The sequence below is a fragment of the Callorhinus ursinus genome, unplaced genomic scaffold, assembly GCF_003265705.2.
Source record: "Callorhinus ursinus isolate GAN/ISIS: 27379988/994484 unplaced genomic scaffold, GSC_fseal_2.0 scaffold24, whole genome shotgun sequence".
Taxonomy (NCBI): Eukaryota; Metazoa; Chordata; class Mammalia; order Carnivora; family Otariidae; genus Callorhinus; species Callorhinus ursinus.
In genome coordinates this window covers 10,266,644-10,286,187 of record NW_027397086.1, presented here as the reverse complement: position 1 = coordinate 10,286,187, position 19,544 = coordinate 10,266,644, and the positions used below count along the sequence as shown (strand labels likewise).

Sequence of the window (19,544 nt, the reverse complement as noted above, 5' to 3'; positions counted from 1 at the left end):
CAAAATAAAGCAAAGGAGCTGAAGAAAGAAAAAGACACAAGCAAAGAGGAAGTAGTGTGGATGAAGAAGATGGATGCAGAATCGGAGTCTGAAGGGGAGTCTGAATCTGAATCCCATGAGGAGAAGCAGGTAGAGAGAAGGAAAGAGGACAAGAAGCCTCCAGAAGAAGATCCTGGACCCTCAAGCAGTGGCACTGAGACTCTCACTCTATCTGAAGAATCTGCCAAAGCCATAAATGCAGAATTGGACTTTTGGAATCTAACCTTGGAATTGAATCTGGAGAGAGTAGATGTGCCTGAGTTAAAGGAAGAAGAGAATTCAGAGGCAGTGCCTTCCAAATGACAGTTCATCTCTTGCCATTTTTCCCCTGTTGCCCCAACATCTCCCTTCATCATGACCATCCTTATCATCACCAGCCACACATCCATGTCATTTAGTCATTCAACAAACAGTTATTGAGCATAAGCTGTGTGGGGTCCTGTGCTAAAATTGGGGACATCATCTCAGGAAGTCATCTCGGGATCTAAGGTAAATGGTCATTAATAGTGGCTATATTTCTTATTAATGTAATAGGTATAAAAGATCACAGTCTTGACTTATTTTACTGGACTTTGGATATAAAAAGGTTTTCTTAGGACCACAGCTTCATTTTCTCTAACCCAGTTTTTCCACAGATACTAAGTTCTTCAATCACAAATGGAGATTTTCTGAGTTAACCATGGTAGTCAGTATGAGATTACTTGCTTTTGGTTTTTGTTTGTTTAAAGGTTTTATTTTTTAAGTAATCTCTACACCCAGTGTGGGGCTCAAACTCACAACCCTGAGATCAAGAGTCACATTCTCTGCCGCTGAGCCGGCCAGGAGTCCTGAGACCACTTGCTTTTGAAAAGCTGACATGGTCTTACATTTTCTACAACATTCTTACATGAGTATTCTTTGTTAATCCCCGCCCCGGCCCAGAGCTCAGAGAGTTTATGTAATTGGCCTGAGTCTTCACAGCTAACTATGTAAATGATAAGACCAGGGCTACAACTGGTTTATTAACTACTTTGTCAGACACTGGTGAGAAGTGTGGGCCTTTAAGAACTTAAGAGTCCCAAGGAATGAGACAGACAGTAAACAGATAATTAAACACAAAGACTGTGAACTTGCAGCCTGCAAGCCAGATTTGGCTAACAGATCTGTTTTGTTTGGTTTACCCAGCATACAACAATTTTGAATTGGTTTCCAGCATTTCCCCGGCTTGTTAAGGTACTGTTTACATACAATATAGAATTCACCAACGTAAGTGTATGTTGAATTTTGTTGAATTTTTTTAAACACTTGTGTAACCACTACCACAATCCAGATATAGAACAGTTTCCTTGAGAAAGTTTACTGGTGGCCTTGTGTACTCAGTCCTTTCCCCTGCCCCAGACATATCATTTAAAAATTAAGATACTTCACATAAAAAGCTGGATTAAAAAACTGTACACCGTGGCATCAGTGGACTCTGCATCCCCGAAGGGCAGCAGTCAGTCATTAGCTTGCTGCTCCTCTTACTTGTTTGCAGCTCTCCATAGTTGATGATGTCGAATGCTGCAACAAAAGTGTGTACGAAGTGCCTTAGGGGAAATAGAGGACTGTGGGACTAACCCTGCAAAAAGCTGCACGGAGCAGCTGGCCTAGAAAGATGAGTGAGTTCATAGGGAGAGCAGGTGGGAACAAGAGTATTTTAAGCCAGGGAGAATTAGATGGGAGATCCTGGGAGGAGGAGGTGCTGGGGGGGACAGGAAGGCAGGTGTGTGTGTGGGTGTGCGCACGCCTGTATGTATGTGTGCTTCACTTGTTTTTGTTGGCAGGATGGGCCCCTATAAAGTGGAAGCGTTTTGTGTATGTGTATTAGTGTTTGTGTGCCGTGGTTTCTGGAAGTTTTATGTATCTAAGAAACGTAGATCTCTTTATCTATATATATGGGAATTTTATCATTTTGTTGTTGTTGTTAGAACAGGAAGGGAAAATTAGTATTTTAATTTTTTCCGGGGTTGTAGGTCAGCATATGGTGTCTGGGTTTTTTGTTTCTGGGAAGAGAATTGCCTAGTGAGAATTACTCCCTCTTCCCTGCCCCGTCCCACTTCACTCTGCCCTCCCCGCCAGCCTGGCTGGGGCCTGACTGGGCGGTGGGGCAGGCAGCAGGTGGTGAGGGGATAGGGCAGTGTAGGCCCTCCGTGCCCGCCCATCAGGTTGCAGCTCAGCCCGAGGCTGCACTTTGCCACGGCTGTGCTACTGAATTACCAGCGACGCCATGGACAGGCTGGGCCCTCGGTGCCCTCTGCCAGGCTGCCTGCGGCCCTCTGTCCTCATAGGCTTCCTGGTGAGTGTCCCATGCTACGGCTCTGTGAACTCTCTCACTCCTAAACCTCCAACCTGGGGAATTGAGGGGAGAAGGTGTGTTTCTTTTTTCTGCTTCTGGGATTTTGAGCTGGGAGCAGGCAGGTAGGAGGTGGAAGGGGGAATCCCCTGAGACACACGACCACCGCCCCCGCCAGCCCTCCCCCCGACCCTGGTGTCCTGGAGAGTGTATAGCATACTTCTGAAGATTACCAGCAACCCTTCACTCCCCACTTTGTGAGGAGGAGTGACTGGGCTGCATTTCATTGCCGGGGTTGTCCGGGGAGGTGATGGGCTGTCTGCTGGCGAGTTCTGATCTAGGGGTCACATGATAGATTCTTTTAATCTTTCTCTTGCGGTCACTATCTCGTTTTTTGTTTTTGTTGTTGTTTTTGTTTTGCATTTGAAGAAGCGTTTGGTTTTCTCATCTCTGAAATATCTTCAAATGTGTTGTGGTGGTGGTGGTTGAGCAGGGATGTGGAAAGAACTGTAGAAGAGGGTCAGAAGTCTTGCTCACTTTTTGGGTGATTTCTTCTCTCTGGCCATTACATTACTCATCTGAAAAATTGGCACAAATCAGTGGCTCTTAACCTTTTTGGAACTGTAGATTTTCTTGATTTGTGTGTGTGTGTGTGTGCATGTGAAAATTCTGGATTTGTACAAGGAAAATGTATGGCTAAACACAATGTAGCACTCAATTTCAGAGTATCACAGGTTCCTTAAAATTAGGTCGATTACAAGGTTAGAATCACTGGGTGGCTGCTGAGGCCCCTTCTGTCTTAACACAGGTTGTAAAGTCAGTCATAACCTCTTCAAAGCTATGTAAATATTCCAGGACAAAAAAAATGGCAGAATGAAATATGAACCAAAGGGATACATATTAAAAGAATGTAAAATTAGAAAAAGTGTTTAGTAAAAGGTAAGTATGAAAATGTTATAAAGACTTTAAAAATTATAGTGAATCTTTTTCCATTATAATATTGCTATTGGGGAATATTCTGATGTGTGTATTTTCTGTCAATTTTGCATTCATAGAATGTCACAGAATGAATATATTGTAGTCCACCCTTGGTTCCAAACTGGCCTCTCATGCTTCCAACACATTGTTGCTAGGTCCACAAACATTTCTCAAATCTCCCTGTCAAGGGTGGGTAAAGTCCTGCGCGTGTGAAAATGAATGAGACCCTGGGGGAGACATGTGTAAAGAGCTGTCTGTCCGTCCTTCACTGTGTGTTGTGTGGAACAACAGAAGGATGTGAGCAGCAACTCTGGCCTCTACCTACCTACTAGATGCCAAGAGCACCTCCTCCTCAGTCATGACAGTCCGAATTGTCTCCAGACATTGTCAGTTATCCCCCAGGGGGCAAAATTCCTCCGAGTTGAGAACCACTGGAGTATGTGAAGCTGAAATGACCCCACTAAACCCATTCCTAGGCATGCTCACTGCAGTTCAAAGAACCCACAGTGGGATGCAGGAGTCTTGGATTAGTCTTGGTTCTATCACAGAGTTTCTGTATGTTCTGTCTCAGTTACCTTGTTTGTGAAATGATGGGTTATCTTAGATACCTGAGGGCCCACTTACCTCTTAGCATTTTGACTATGAATTCGTATGAGAGTTTCAATACATTTTAGGTGAGTTTATAGTTAATCCTGTAAGCGCAGTTTTCCACTGATAACCTACTGGCTGAAATGTTCCAGATCTTCCCTAGAAATGGCTTTTTTGGTCAAAAGGGCCACTACCCCTTTTGTCTAGATTCTGTGCCTGGAAGCCACTTTAGAGTCATTGGAGCCTGACAGTGTTTTAGTATATTCAGTTCTCTGGTCAGAGCCAAAGCCGGTGACTCGAAAGCCCTATCTACTTCACTATTTAGTCTTTTTTTTTTTTTTTAAGATTTTATTTATTTATTTGACAGAGAGCACACAAGTAGACAGAGCAGCAGGCAGAGGGAGAAGGGTGTATGTATGTGTGCTTCACTTGTTTTTGTTGGCAAGTGGCTCTAGGCTCCCCACTGAGCAGAGAGCCCGATGTGGGACTTGATCCCAGGACCCTGGGATCATGACCTGAGCCAAAAGGTGGACACTTAACCGATTGAGCCACCCAGATGTCCCCACTATTTAGTCTTAATAACCACATCTTGCAGGTGTATTATTAATTCACTAGTTTCCAAGTATTTATTGTGAACCTTCTGCATGCCATGAACTGTGCGGGAGGTACAGTGATGAGCAAAGCACCGTGCCTTTCTTTATCGAATCAGTGATTACAAAGTCTTTTCGCTATCCGGTTTGAACCCATGACAACTCTGAGATAGGCAGCGGAAGTGTCAGAATCTGCATTCTCTAAGTAACAGTTACAGAAGGGAGGGGAGGTAATTTGTTGAAGGCCACAGGCAGTTAGCAGTACCGGCACTAGGATTTAAATCCTGCTCTCTAGTGCTTTTACTTTTTTCTTATAGTCAAGTTGAGTTGTCATTAAAAAACACACACATGCAATAAAAGCTTCATTGAAAAGCCTGGTTCTTTTGTTCTTGCGTGGTCACTGGTTTAGTTCAGAGGACTGGTATTTTGATTTGGAGGTGTTGGTGGAGGTGGTAGGAGGGATTGAGGAACCCAGCCCAGACAGGCCTCTAGTCAAACTGAAACTCCAAACATTAAAAACGCTGCTCAGGCCCTGCCAAGAAGTAGGAGCCAGGCCCCAGGCAATAACGTGGAAGGAGTGGGAGGACAGAGGCTTATTTGAGTGAGGCCTGAGCCCTAGGCTGGGAGGCAGGAGAAGCACACTTATGTTCAGCCTTGCCTGAGTCACTGCGGGCCTCCTTGCAAGTCACCTCTATCCTGTTAATGGCTCCATGATCTCCCCCAAGCAGAGAGCCCTGGAATGGAAGCCATTCTCCAATTGTTTCCAGTTCCTCTTATTTTAAATGTTTGTCATTAAAATAGTAAGAACAATTGTATCTTGAGTGTCTTTTGCTCACATTGTCACTGTCATCTTCTTTGCTCAAGAGCTTAAAGTCTGTTTCCTAGATCATTGTAATGGCCTTTTAAGTAGCCGGCCTTCTGGTCACTCCTCTCTCTAAAGTTACTCTGCCCCACTTGGCCACGTTTATTACTCTCCTACCTAAAAAACCTCCGAAAGCACCCTATCCCATGAGTACAAACCCCAAACTCCTCTGACTGACCCTTCTCTTTATAAGGCTAGCCAGTCTCATTTCCTCCTGATATCATACCTGCAGATTGGAGATCTCATCTATCCCTTAATACCTCTTGAGTTTGTACATATTAATGTTAACTAGGAGTACCTCCCTCTCCTCTTGTAAACTTACTTATGATTTCAGATCCAACTTAGACGGTACCTTACCTTTGAAGCCTCTTCTCCCTCGGGTACAACCTTCCTCTAGGTCCTACCACCTCTCAGTTACAACAGCACAGGTCATATTACTTTGAACTAGGCTACCTTTTCCACTGGACTACCCACAGCGCCTGCACAGACACAAATGAATGGAGGTGAAATTAACTCTACGACATCAGTAGATCATTCATAAATAATCCCCATAGGATGATAGTAGTTCAGTGGATTCCAGTTGGCATTACTTCTAATAGCGGTTTTATACAATAAGAATGGATTTCTGCTCATCCAGACGACGATTCCCAATCTTGCCTTCCCCAATTACAAGCTATGTGATCTTGATTTCTGAGCCTCCATTTCTTTATCACCTGCAAAATACAGAGGAAAATATTTAGGCACAAAAACTTAAGCGCTAAAGCTCAATACGGATACCAGGAATTATTTTGTGGATGGGGAATGGGGATGAAAAAATGACACTTAGCCTTGGTTACAATTTGCTTGAGCTGGCATATCGTGAATTGGCCTTGTCACTGCTGACCTGTGCTTTTTTCTCCCTACCATGTAGATCCTGACAGCTTCTTTCCTGTCATACCCCATGTTCAGGACCCTTAGCCTGCGGCTCCATTCAGCTGTCACCGGCAGCTATGTCTCCGGCACTTACTCCATCGTCTTTGTCAACTGTCCCAATGAGCAAATTGCCAGAGATATTGCCAGGTACAGTGAAGGGGCTTAGGTGCTGCCCCAGGAGGCTGGGGGAGCTGTTGGGATGCTCCACTCTGTCCACTACACAGCTATCTGCTTGAGGTGATAAGAGGAGCACGGCTGAATGATCCCCCGACAGATCCTGCTGCTGGGCCTGAAAATGTTGAGTGGTGCATGGGAGTGTTTAAGGGATATGAGGCCCAGAGAGCTAGGTGGCTGCCCAAGGTGTTAAGGTCAGAGGACAACGGAACTCTGCAGGCTGAGAATTTGTCTTCTAATACTTGGCTCAGCTCTCTTTCTTCTTAGAGATATTCTCTTAGCTTACTCCTAGAGGTGCTCACCATGGCAAGTGAGGAGGAGGAGGCTATTCCACGTATTTAGCAAATTTCTTTCTTTTTTTCTTCCTTCCTTCCTTCCTTCCTTCAAGATTTGTTTATTTTAGAGACTGAGAAAGACAGTGTGTGAGCAGGGGGAGGGACAGGGAGAGAGAAAGAATCCCAGGCAGACTCCCCACTGAGCATGGAGCCAAATGGTGGGGCTTGATCCCACATCCCCAAGATCATAACCTGAGCCGAAATCAAGAGTTGGACGATCAACTGACTGAGCCACCCGGGCGCCCCAGTATTTGGCAAATTTCTTCCTTTTTTTTTTTTTTTAAAGATTTTATTTATTTATTAGAGAGAGAGAGCAAGAGAGGGAACATAAGCAGGGGGAGTGGGAGAGGGAGAAGCAGGTTTCCCACCGAGCAGGGAGCCCGATGTGGGACTTGATCCCAGGACCCTGGCAGACGCTTAACGACCGAGCCACCCGGGCACCCCAGTATTTGGCAAATTTCTAAAAGCATCCAAGGTGTGGTACAAAGAGCCCTGGACTTACAATCAGACCAGGGTTTGAATCTTGGCTGTGCCACGTCAGTAACTGTGTGACCCTGGGCAAGTCGCTTTCTTTCTCAAAGCATCAGTTTTCTGATTTATAACAGGGTAATGCCACTTACCTCACAGGACCATTGTGAGGGTTAAACGATAGGAAATATGTACAGTTCTTACCCCGTAAAGTGGACATAGTAGATGCTCACTAACTGTTTGTTCTATCTGAATGTCCCCCTTCACTCCTTCTTATAGCTGTGACTTTAAAGAGGGTTAGTGGGTGTGGAGGGTGATGGACTGGCTAGCTCTATAAACTCAGCCATCTTGAAATTGATAGACTAAGTTACAGTGTTTTAAAATGTTGAATCTGGTCTTTGGGGACACAACAGCTTCCAAATTCTTGGTCACAGATTAACCTTGGAATTTATTCCATTTTTCTTCCCCCAACCAGAATGTCTGTGTTTGCCCCATTACACAATGTTATATTTGGAGACTAGCACTTGCCTGAAAGAACCCATGATTACTCCAGAAATATGACCGTAATATTTAGCAGCTAGGAATTGAAATCCCTTTGATGCTTCTGGTATACCTAGGGTATGTGCTGAACTGTTTGAATCAGCCACTCTGGGTCCTGTCAGGGAATAGTGTCAGTTGACATCTGTGAGGTGGGGTATTGGGAGGACAAGGACTCTAACGCCTGGATCCTAACTAGTCGAAAGGCCAGTTCAGTAAATGGATCCAAGTATGCTTGGGGAGAGGTCTCTGCTGACTTCTTGCATCCAAGGTTCTGTTGAGAAGTCGGGTGTTTGTTGAGTCTCGTTCTTTGTAGGTAATGCTTTTGGTCTCTGATAGATTTTAGGAGTTTCTCTCTGTCTTAATGTTCAACTATTCATTTGGTAAATATTCTTTCTCTATTCTTTCTGTGTCCGTTTCCTGGAACTCCTAGTTAGGTAGATGTTGAATTTGTTCTCTGGGACTGAACTTTTATATTTTTCTGTTTCTTTATTCTACATGCTGGGAGAATTTGGAGCAGTCGTCTCTCTTCTTTGTTTCTCAGCTCTTTTGCTATTCAGCCCTCCTGTTGTTTTTTGTTTGTTTAAAAAATTATAATTTTTTTAATAGTTTTCCTTTTCAAGATTTCTATTTTTTAATAACCAACTGCTCTTATTTCATAATTGTCTGATCATATTTTATGGATGCAATAACTTTGCCTTATCTCTCTGTGGATATTAATTACACTTAATATATTTTAAATTTTTTTCCAGTTTTATTGACCAATTATTGACATATAACATTGTGTAAATTTAAGGTATACCACTTGATACTTTATATAAATACATATTGCTAAATGATTACCACAGTAAGGTTAGTTACCACATCCCTGACCTCACATAGTTACCATTTATATGTGTGTGTGGTGAAAACTTTGAAGATTTGCTCTCAGCAACTTTCAAGTATATATAATTATACTTATTTTAAAAAAGCTTGGTTTTGAATGTTCTATTAACTGATTCTCTTGTGTAAATTCTTCTGTTTGTTCAGTTTTGTCTCTTGGTTATTGACCTTCCTCAGTTACTTGGGATTAACTGGGACCTTTCTCATCTTTTTAGTCATGTTTGTGGGGAGGTGCAGAAGGGCTGCCAGGAATTGGCATTATGCAGCACTATTTTCAGTGAGTGGGGGCTGGGGGGCCCTTGTAACGGCTCTGCTGGCACATTTAGCTCTCTTGCCTGGCGACAAGCACTCCATCACTGCTGCCTGGGCCCTGGGAGATTCCAGGGGTCCACCTGCTCCTGCCATGGCATCCCAGCTACTCACCTGGATGGTTGCCTTCATGTTCCTGCCTGCTCTGGTTCCCGTGGCCTCCAGACGGGGACTGTTGCTCTCATCTTCTGTGGCAGTTCCCCTGCCTTCTCGCACTCATGTCTCAGGGTGGCCTTTTCTCCTTTGGGGCTTCCTTGTAGTCGCTGGTACATAATGCGTTCTTACTGGGTGCTGGCAGGGCTGAGTAATGAGTATTTCCTATTGTCTACGGTTTGTTAGTCCACCCACTTGACCTGCAGGTCTGAAGTGGAGCCTTTAGGGAATATGGCTGTGGGGCTCTCACTCAACCGAATTTGTTTTATATTTTTTATTAATCGTTTCGATAGAAAAGAGGCAGACAGGTTTAGTTGCCAGGATTTATAGGAGAGTAAATGGTACATGATGGGGAGGGCCCCATGAACAGGAGCAGGCAGGAACCCCAGCTTAGCTACAGAACCAGCACTGAGGCCAGGTCCCTTAGCTCTGGGCTAGTGGTCTGTCTTCTTTAGTGTTCTTTAGAGATTAGTCTGCTGCCTCTCAGTTCTGGGTCAGTTCAGTTCTGGTTCCTGGCAGGTTCTTAGATCTCTTCATTGAAAGACACATTCTTAGCTAGAAAAATTACCTAGAAACATTTCTTGTTGGGGCCGGGGTGAAAATCCTGAGTGTTGAATCAGAAGACCTGGATTCTAGTGTCCTCTTTGCTGCCAACTCCACGTAGGACCTTAGGCAAGTCTTCCTTCCCTGGGCTTCCATCTCCTGTATATTAGAGGGAAATGGATTAGATCGGGGCACAAATACAAATACCTACAGGTAGGCCCCTAATTGAGCAAAGTGGGCTGAAGTGTCATGAGGGCAGGTGATGGTGGATAGCAGCCCTGACTCTCCCTGTGTGCTGGGAGGAAGAAGAGCAGTGGGAACGGATGTCATGCCTCCAGGGAGTAGCCACTGCTCAGCTCTAGCTAAACGTGACCTTGTTGGACTGTAGTTCTAATGTTACCAGACTTACTTTCTGGTGAGAAGATAGATAATCTGTATTTTTTGAGTGTGAAATATCCTAATAATAAATATTAGTAACAAAGTCAAAATTTTTAAAAATTCTGTATGAGCTGAACCATGTCTGTGGTCTGTGATTCACTAGTCTGTGAACTTGGCAGTTTCTCGAGGCCCTAAGAGCTCTACGTGTCTCTGTCTTCTGCTCTCCTCAGCTGAGCCTGTGTGTCAGTCAGCTGATGTGCTCTCTTTTGCTCTCACACTCTCTGGTTGTGTTTTTGTTTTTGTTTTGGGTTTTTTCCTTTGGCTATAGGGTCTTTTTGAAGAACACAGCCCTCCATATTTCTACAGTCTTTTACCTGTGGACAGGTTGCTGTGATCAGTCACTGAGGAGTTTATATTCTGGGCCTTTGAGACAATGGGATTATTTTTTTTAAAGGTTTAACTCACTCCCTGTGTTTCCTTGCCACCTTCAGGAGCAATAAAATGTCATTTCTCAGTGGACAATTGAGTGAGTAAGACTTGCCACGTTTGCTTAAACAGATTTGTGCTATGTGCTTCTCCTTACAGTCAGGGACTTATTTAGATCTGGAACTTTCCAAGGGAGTGCCACATTAATGTGGAGCCTTAAAAAGAGCACTGTTGAACCTGGAACTCATAGAAGAGAAAGTAGGTCAGTTCTCTTGGCAGCAGCTGAGGGCAGGAGGGATCGGTGTGCAGGGCTCAGATGAGGTTTATCTGGCAGGGTCCAGGCACTTCAGAGCACAGAGACTGCCCCCCCCCGCTTGGCGGCCTGAGACTTGAGAAAGGTTTGTCAGGGCCGGCCTGATTCTGAGGGCTTCTGGTTTTGTTGCTTGGGAATGCTTCTTTGCATCGATGATTTGGTGGTGCCCCTGTTTCTGTGACACCTACACTAATTCGGGCACATCTGACTGCGTTCCCTGGGGCTCTGCACAGGACTCAGAACATCAGACCAGGAGCTCCAAGCTGTGGTCTGCCCAAAAAATCTTAGAGGTCTGCAAAGTGGTGGCTCTGCTCTTAGGGCTATGGTGGAAACCTTTACATAAAAAAGGTGAAAAGAGCCTATATTTGCCAAACACAAGGTATGATTTTTTTTTTTCTCTTACTTGGACTTATAGCTGTTCTGTGTGGTCACGTGGGTATCTACAGATCAGAAGCAGTGAGTGTCAGCCCGACACATACCCGAGAGATAAAAGCAGAAGATGGTGATAGACTAAAATGACGGTGGAAGGGTTGGAAACCACTGACTAAACTGATCCTGTTATTGTACAGCAGGAGAGTCAGCTTGAGTGAGGGGGACATGCCTATCTTGGATAGGGGCTCAAATACTTATTCTTAGAATGAAAGAAAGAACATGGTTAAAGTCACATGCAGGGTCGGGAATGGAATCCACGTCTTGTGTCCAGTGTTAATCAGTTTCCCTTCCCCAAACAGACTGGGCCTGTCCTTAAAACTGCCTTGCCATAGCTGCTTCCTTCCTTTCCTCCCCACCCAGGGAAGGATTTATAAACTGCGCTGTCTTTAGAAGTTCTGTGGTGTGCATGCTGGTTATGGAATGTGTTGGCTTGAGGGGGAAGGGGTGCTCTAAATGGTTCTCAGGAAACCAGAGTAATTCCCAAGAACTCCTTTGCCTTGTCCCTTTTCTTAAGATGTTGGGTACTTACCCTGGTGACGGTGACTCTGTCTGTTTGCTTTAGGGCTAGCCTGGATAAGAAGCTGGCTGCCTCTGTGAACATCCTGCCCAAGGCATCCTCACTGTGAGTTTTGCTATGGCCTGTAGAACGGTGTGGGGGTGCTGGGTCAGGTCCTGGCTGGTGGAAAGAACACTCAGCTGCTGGGTATTTGTTTAAGGAACAGTTCATTGTTAATTTGCATTCGGAGGAAGTCACCTAGTGGATTTCTGTCAACCAACAAAAGCAAAAATAAGAGAAGGGAGGAAAAAGACCTATAGTTTAGGAAAAGCGAATCTTGTTTGCACATTCTTTGTTTAAATTAGTTAGCTTGCTGTTAGCAAAGAAGTCCGACTGGGCATTCCATCCCTGAGTAAGCCTATTAGGGATATCAAAGAAGCTAATTCCCACTGCTTTTGAATTCTCTGGAAAACTTTGAGGGGTTGGCTTATGTGACAAGCTGTTTTTGTGTTGTTTGCCTTTCATTTCTTTAACACCCTCACTTGAGTTAATTCTGGTCTGTTCCATTTCCCTCATCGAAATATGTCAGCATCCCAGTACTAGCTGTGCAGGATTTGTCTTGTGCCGTAATCTCGCCCATCCTAGCCTGTTTCTCATCTCCTTCTTCCCCTGGTTGGGTGGGGGGAGGGACGGTGGGTGAGGAGAGAGAATATCTACTGTGAAGGTCAAAACAGAAAAGTGCTCTGTAAGGGAAGCTCCCTCCACACCCCTCCCCCAGTGATGTCATCCCCTCAGGGCTCACATCATCTATAGCTCTATAGCTCCCAAATTTGGCTGTGCTTTAGATTCCTGAGCACCATTCTAGATCTGCTCTATCATTCTCCCTGAGAGTGGGGCTTGAGTCACTGAATTTTTAAAAAATTGTGTAGGTGATTCACATAAAGCCAGTCTGGGAACCAGTGCTTGGGAACTAGAACAGAATTTCAGCCTCACATTCCCTTCATATGTCCATCCTTTTTATAATTGACCCCTTCACCATAGCACCAGTGGAGTAGGCTATCTTAGACTTGCCCTGAGTCAGTGTTGATATTTTCAGGCCAACTTTCTTTCCCTTCCATTGATAACTGTTTTTGGACTCTTTTCTGAACTTCATTACTGACTTTGTTTTTTAAGTTTTGGACCTGTTTTCATATGTTATAAGGCTCACTTTTTCCCTGAAGTCTCCTGTGCTTTTTTAATTATCCATTTGTGGGCACTCCACTTTGAGAGTCAATAATAAAAGTAGCACTAGTCCAAAGGATGGGAGGGGCCTAGAAGCCAGGAGTATAGGATGAGCATAGAAGGAGCTGCAGGGGCGCCTGGGTGGCACAGTCGGGTAAGTGTCCGGCTCTTGGTTTCGGCTCAGGTCGTCATCTCAGGGTCGTGAGATCGAGCCCTACCCTACATCAGGTTCCATGCTTAGCGCAGAGTGTGTTTGAGACTCTCTCTTATTAAGATAAATAAATAAAATCCGAAAGAGCTGGAGATGCCCAGTTTGGAGGAGAGAAAACATAGGAGTTTCTGCAGGGCTGCCCTGAGGTGGCTCTTCATATGGAAGGTGGAGAAAACGACTGGGTGGCAGATGTTGGCATGCCATAAAGAAAACCATCTCATGTTTTCTAGCCTGTAAGGTAGATCGATGGACTTCTTCAAGAGATGGTGAACCTCTCACCCCCAGGAATGTTTAGGCAGCTGCTAGAAGCATTCATTAGAATGGTTGGACTAGATGACCTTTGGGGACTTGACCAATTCCAGACATTTTTATGTGGGCTTGGAAAGATTTTAAAAGTTTCTACCTTGGTAAGTCACCTGACTGGGTCAGGTCAGGCATCTCACTGGGCTCATCTTGCGAGCATCATAATTTGCTTTTGTTCTCTTCTCTAGGTACTTTTGGAATGGAGAAATCGAAGAAGCCACTGAAATCCTGTTGGTGAGTGAGGATGGGGGCGTTGGGGCCTTGATAGGGGAAGAGTGAGACCAAGGCCTTTTCCCAGGTTCCAGGGAAAATTGAGCAAAGATCAACCGATTGAGGTTCTTGCCCCACATCAGATGCCCTAGGCTAATTTGCAAATGCATCAGTGCCTGGTCACCTGGAGGAATGCTGTTTCCTGAGTGGCCAGATGAATCAGTAGCTGCCCAGCTGGGCCTGAGGTCCTCCCTAAAGCAGGGATTTTTTTTTTTTTCTTTTACAGCTAATAAAGACAAAGACTTCCAAGGTCCACGTGCTATCCAGCTATATCAGGTAATGTTGGCATCTCTTCTCAGCCAGGGACGTACTGGGGATGAAGTGAATGAGCTTGAAAATCAGGAGACTAGCGCCTAGTCACCAACCTCCCACATGACCCTGGGCACATCCCTGCCCCTCAGATTCTTCATCTGTAAAATGAGAGGCTGGAATGAGTTTGTTGAGACAATGGTTCTCAAAATTTTGGTCTCAGGATCCCTTTACATGTTTAAAAATTATTGAGGGGCCAGAGGAGCTTTGTTTGCATGGGTTATATTAAAGTTTATTATATTAGAAATTAAAACAATATTAAAAATTAATATTTTTAATAAATATTAAGAAATTTAAAAATTGATTAAATTAAAAAATATTTTTTAATTTAAATTAAAAAAATATTTTAGTTCTTTTAAAATAATAGGGGAAATTAAAAAATAATTAATTAAATTAATTATTAATTTAAATTAAATTTATAAAAATTTAAATTTATTTTTTTAAAAAAAATTTAGAGAAATTAAAAAAATATTTTAGTTCTTTTAAAATAATAGGGGTACCTGGTGGCTCGGTCGGTTAAGCATCCAGCTCTTGATTTCCACTCAGGTCATGATCTCAGGATCCTGGGATTGAGCTCCATGTCAGGCTCTGCGCTGGGCACAGAGCCTGCTTAAGATTTTCTCTCTCCCTCCCTCTCTGCCCCTCACCCCCCCCAAAATAAAACAAACAAATACGTACACTGATGTGTGTCCCTAAAATAAGAAAATTCATTATCTCAAGTCACTGGATAAAATTACCCCAACTCCCAGATGTTTAAGCGCCTGTGCGTGTGTCGTGATTTCTAAGTGTGTTATCTCATGAGAACTTGACATTGCCTCTTTCATTGGAAAGGAAGCAGGGGATTATCACCCCCATTTGACAGATGGGGGACTGAGGCCCAAGGCCTCATATATCTTTGGTCTGAGAAGTGAAGAGAACTTGTATTGTGTGCTGAAGGCCAGGTGAAAGAAATGGAGAGAAGGGAGAGATCCCTGTGGGTTTGGATAGTCGAGGAAGATCCCTTGGAGAAGGTCAGTGGTTGAGTAGGGACTTGAGGGATAGATAAGCTTTTAAGTGATCAACAGAGAACTTTCTAGATGGAGAAGAGAATCCGGAGGTATAGGGGAGGGGGGGTTAGGGTTGAGCTTGTTTGGGGAAGGCACAGTGATGAGTGTGGGATAGTAATGAAGATAGTAAGTGACATTTAACAGGGCACGCAAGGCTGGTCAGTATACCAGGTGAGCGCTTCATGTGCCTCATCGCATTTAATCATGGAGGGACTATTTTTATCCCCTCTTTTGTAGGGCCTTTGGAGAAACTAAGTGACCTGTCCATAGTTCCATAGCTATGAGGAGGGGCAGACTTAGAATTTGAACCCATGACTGTGAGACTCTAAAGCCATCTGGCCCAACTCCCCACTTGTTGACAGGTGGGAAACAGGCTCGGAAGTGGTGGGCCACTGCGCTGGACAAGGTGGGCTATGGCAGATCGCAGGGCAGCTCAGGTGATACTTTCCAGTTGGGTCTAATTGCATAGGCTGATTCTACTTACAGGGCTCTGCTTTCTTTCCAAAGGTTGGTGCATCCTTTTGAAATCCCAGAAGTCTTCAGTCTTCCCATGGACCAAGGAGATGTCCACTATTTCAAGTGGCTGGAGGAGGGCATGGAGGAGGACTGAGTTGGGGGCGGGGGGAGGCTTTTGTGTCTCCTGATGGCTGCCTCTGTCTAGCCTGCAGCAGCTACACTCTGGGGATTCTGTGTCATTACATCATGGAAGAGCCAAGGAACTTGAGAGGCTGAAGGTCTGAGCCCCTGAGGCTGGAAGAAGAGGCTGGGTGGGTCGGGCCAAACAAGAACCCGGTGGAATTCGTCTCGAGTGCTTCAGGCTTAAAGGTGGCTAGGGGGTGGGAGGGCGAGGATGGTTATGTGGGGAGGCCAAGGGGAGGTGGCAGTGAGGGTGAGGTTTGTCATCTCCTTCAGTCACTGGGCCTCCCTCGAGTGCCCAGGATGTCATTACTCTTCTGCTTCTCATGAGGAGGAATGGACCTGGTGACCTGTTTACCCGAAGTGTGTGGGCTGAATGTCGCCTTCTAGGGGAACTGGCAAGCCCTTTACCCAAAAGGATGAATTGCTAATGGTAGAAATTTAGGGACAAGCAGGATTATTTCTTGTAACTAAACATGCTATTTGTTATTCCTGAGTCCTGAGGAAGTAGGAATGGGCTTCATGAGTGTGGGTAGGACTGGGGGAGCATTAGGTATTAGACACAGCCTCCTGGCTTAGAAGCAGGTCTAGACTCTTCCGTAGCCTGAATGTGACAGGTATCAGAAGGTTCTGGTGCCTTGCTCATTGGAGACATAGGTTCTGAGCCCGTGGTACTAACCTTGTCAGTTGAGCATTGAAACTGAGCATCCTAAAGTGGAAAGACCCCTGGGAACTGCCAGACCAGTGTTTTCCAGACTTGTTCCCTTGGGTCTCAGAAGTTGACAGATGGTACCCTGGGTGCTTCCCGGGTGGGGGTAAGGCTATGAGGCTCCCCACCCATACCTCAACCAGTATAACTACCTTTTATCATTTTTATATATTAAGCTCACTTGTAAGATTTTGGGTTTTGTTTTGTTTTGTTAATTTTTTTGGTTAAAAGCTAGTAAACCAGTGGTCTAAGCCGGTCTCCCATTTTATAGATTACCAAAGGAAACTGAACTGCACTGAGGTCCAGCAAGGGGGTGGTGTGTTGCATTAAGGATGGTAAGGCCAAGCCTGCTCACCCTGTGTCTGGTGCTCCTCTACCTGCTCCCTGGGTCTCAGGTGGAAGGGAGCAGGGAAGGCAGAGCCCCTTTGGGGTGAGAAGAAAGGCTTGAGCTAGGCCCCCTCCATGAACCTGTCACAAGTTAACCTCGCTCTGGGGAGACTTGTGGGCAGTTTGCGTGGGGGTCCACAGACCTCTGTGGAATCCTGGGTCTTCCCAGATGGAAGGGTATGTGGGATGGGTTTTTACTGCCAGGCTCTAGTTCTGACACGAGCTGTGCTTCTTAAACCTTAGTTCCTCCAAATATAAGATGGAGGCCCTCCCAGGGCCCTTCTGTGAAGCTCCTGTAGGGACTTAAGGCTGAGGCTCTTCCAAAGGTCCAGAGGATCCTGTTTTGATAGCCAGTGGGGATTTTGGAGGGTTGCCTCAGGAGAAGGACAAAGAGAATGATAATGGTGATGTCCCTTTTTACAACAGATGTTTCTGATACACGTGAAAATCTTGGATAAAGTAAACCCTAGGGAAAGTGCTTTGGGGACCCCAGAAGGACTACCTCTGTTGCTTTCGGGATAGAGCGCAGTTTCTTTTTCTTTTTCTTTTTTTTAAGATTCTATTTATTTATTTGACAGAGAGAGTGCACAAGCGGGGGGAGTGGCAGGCAGAGGCAGAGGGAGAAGCAGACTCCCCGCAGAGCAGGGCGAGCCTGATGCAGGACTCGATCCCAGGGTACTGGGATCGTGACCTGAGCCGAAGGCAGACGCTTAACCAACTGAGCCACCCAGGCGCCCTAGAGCCCAGTTTCTTGGTCTGGCCTTCAAGGCCCTTCATAGCCTTGCCCCACCTCACTTTTTCCATCTTCACCTTCCACCTGTCCTTGCCCACGCTGGCAAGGAGATGTCTCCAGTAGGCTGTGTGAAGCTCTTCCCGTGTTCGGGCCTCCCCTCGGCCTGGAGCGCTGGCCGCACGGATGCCTGGGAAATCTGGCTGCCCCTTTGCGAGACCAGCTCAGCTGGGAGGGAAGCTCTCCGGCCTCGGTGTCCCTGTCATCCTTGTGTATCACAGTCATCTTCCTGTTTCTAGATCGTGAGCTGCTCGAGGTCAAGGGCATGTCTGAATCTGTTTGAGCTCTTGCACAGGATTGGGCAAGTATTCCCAAATTGATGTTTCAAGGATTTGAATAAAGAGTTCTCTGTAGCCCACAGTTACTCATCTATGGAATTGGCAAAATCCAGCCTTTTTTCTTGGAACTTTCTTAAAGTGGGACTAATTCCAAAGGAGATTTTTCTGTTTCTGACCTTCATTGGGGCATTTTCTGTGCTGACTGTGCACAGAAAACTGTTCCTTGGGGGACTTCCTTTGCCTCAGTGTCCCAGCTGACTACAGGAAATGGGAGAGGAGAGGACAAACGCCAGCTCTCTGCCTGGTGCTCTCCTAGGTTCTCCACGTTATTTTATCCTTCTGACTCATTGTTCTCCTCAGCTGGAAGCTGACTCCTGAGATCAGAGAGCATGACACTTAAAATACTTGGCCGAGCTAGGCTGTGAACCCACGTGTCCAATTCTAGATCTGATGCTCTTACTGCCTCCTTCAGAGAGGTTGGACATACCTTTGGTAGGCCAAACACCTAGAGAGCCTACTGTAGCCAATTCTAAAAGAAGGGTTATTGGTTCCAAAAAACTGTGCAGTAAGTTGGTCTGACGCTTAAAAATATATTGTATTGTTTACTTCTCCCCGCAGATCTGGAGGCTGGTGACAGGATCTTTATTCTGCAGATGAGGGAACAGATCTAGAGGAGTTCAGTGATTTTTCAGGTCTGCGTGACTCCCAGCTTACTTACCCTAGGACCACACTGTCCCCCCAGAGTGCCACTGTGGGGCTGGGCTAGGACCTAGACTAGCGGCTCCATGCAGGAATGCCTTCCCAGCGTTTCTCAGGAAAGGTCTGTTTTTTGAATCCAAAGTCTCCAGAAAAATCACTTGAGGAAATGAGAAAAAAATACTAAAATTATCTGTGAATACTGAAGCTTAAAAGCATAGAGATGTCAACAGGTTTGGAGAAATCATCAGATAAAAAAAGAGCAAGAAACACCAACATGCGGAGTTGAGGGTTGAAGGGAACCAGGACAGGAGTGTGCAGGAGAGAAATGATTACCATGGAATCAGTCTTGCTTGCAATTGTTGCTGACTCCCAAGTGTGTCTGTCTAGCCCTGTCTGCTGCAAACTGTGTGTTATTTTTGCAGATGAGTTTATACACATAGTATACATTAAACAAATTCTATGAGCTTTGAAGAAATAAGCTTTGGTAGCAAAATAAATTTTAATTGAGCAATTTTGACACGTGATTTCATGTAGTATTCTTAACCTTGCTAGGATATTTGAGTGTTCTTTGAATGCTATCCAATAATGTTCCCTGGCATTTTCCAGTGTTTAAATATTCCCTATAGGCTACAGTTCTTTGTAAATACTACTAAGTAAAATTCCTATTAAAATTTTTTCAGATATCAATGATAATGGGGAAAATACGAAAAATGTTTTAAGTATTTTAAGAATAACTTATGATTTGGGGAATTTTTGAGAATTCTAATTTCTTGTTCCTAAGCTCCAAAGGTAAATATTTATTGTAAATCTGAATCACTAATCTAGACCACAAAGAACCAGGCACTCTTCAGCCTGGGAAGGACCACTGATCTGAGGAGGTCTATACAGCTGTTCACTTTGGAACTTGGACTGAAACCCAAGTCTCTTGACACCACAGACCATTCACTTTTCATTCCATT

At 44.9% G+C, this 19,544-nt stretch overlaps 1 protein-coding gene across 2 annotated transcripts; it reads left to right on the top strand.

Annotated features, from left to right (window-relative positions):
• Positions 1–1,412: 1,412 nt before the first annotated feature.
• On the top strand, positions 1,413–19,102 carry LOC112836496 (protein CutA homolog). Of its 2 annotated transcripts, XM_025888306.2 has the most exons (6): positions 2,104–2,353; positions 6,279–6,427; positions 11,793–11,852; positions 13,650–13,695; positions 13,958–14,007; positions 15,594–19,102. In XM_025888306.2, the coding sequence occupies exons 1-6, from the start codon at positions 2,285–2,287 to the stop codon at positions 15,694–15,696; spliced, it is 477 nt and encodes a 158-aa protein (XP_025744091.1). In that variant the 5' UTR covers positions 2,104–2,284; the 3' UTR covers positions 15,697–19,102. The 2 variants fall into 2 exon arrangements, with proteins under 2 accessions (XP_025744092.1, XP_025744091.1); XM_025888307.2 differs by lacking the exon at positions 11,793–11,852 and having other exon boundaries at positions 1,413–2,353.
• The last annotated feature ends 442 nt before the right edge of the window (positions 19,103–19,544 follow it).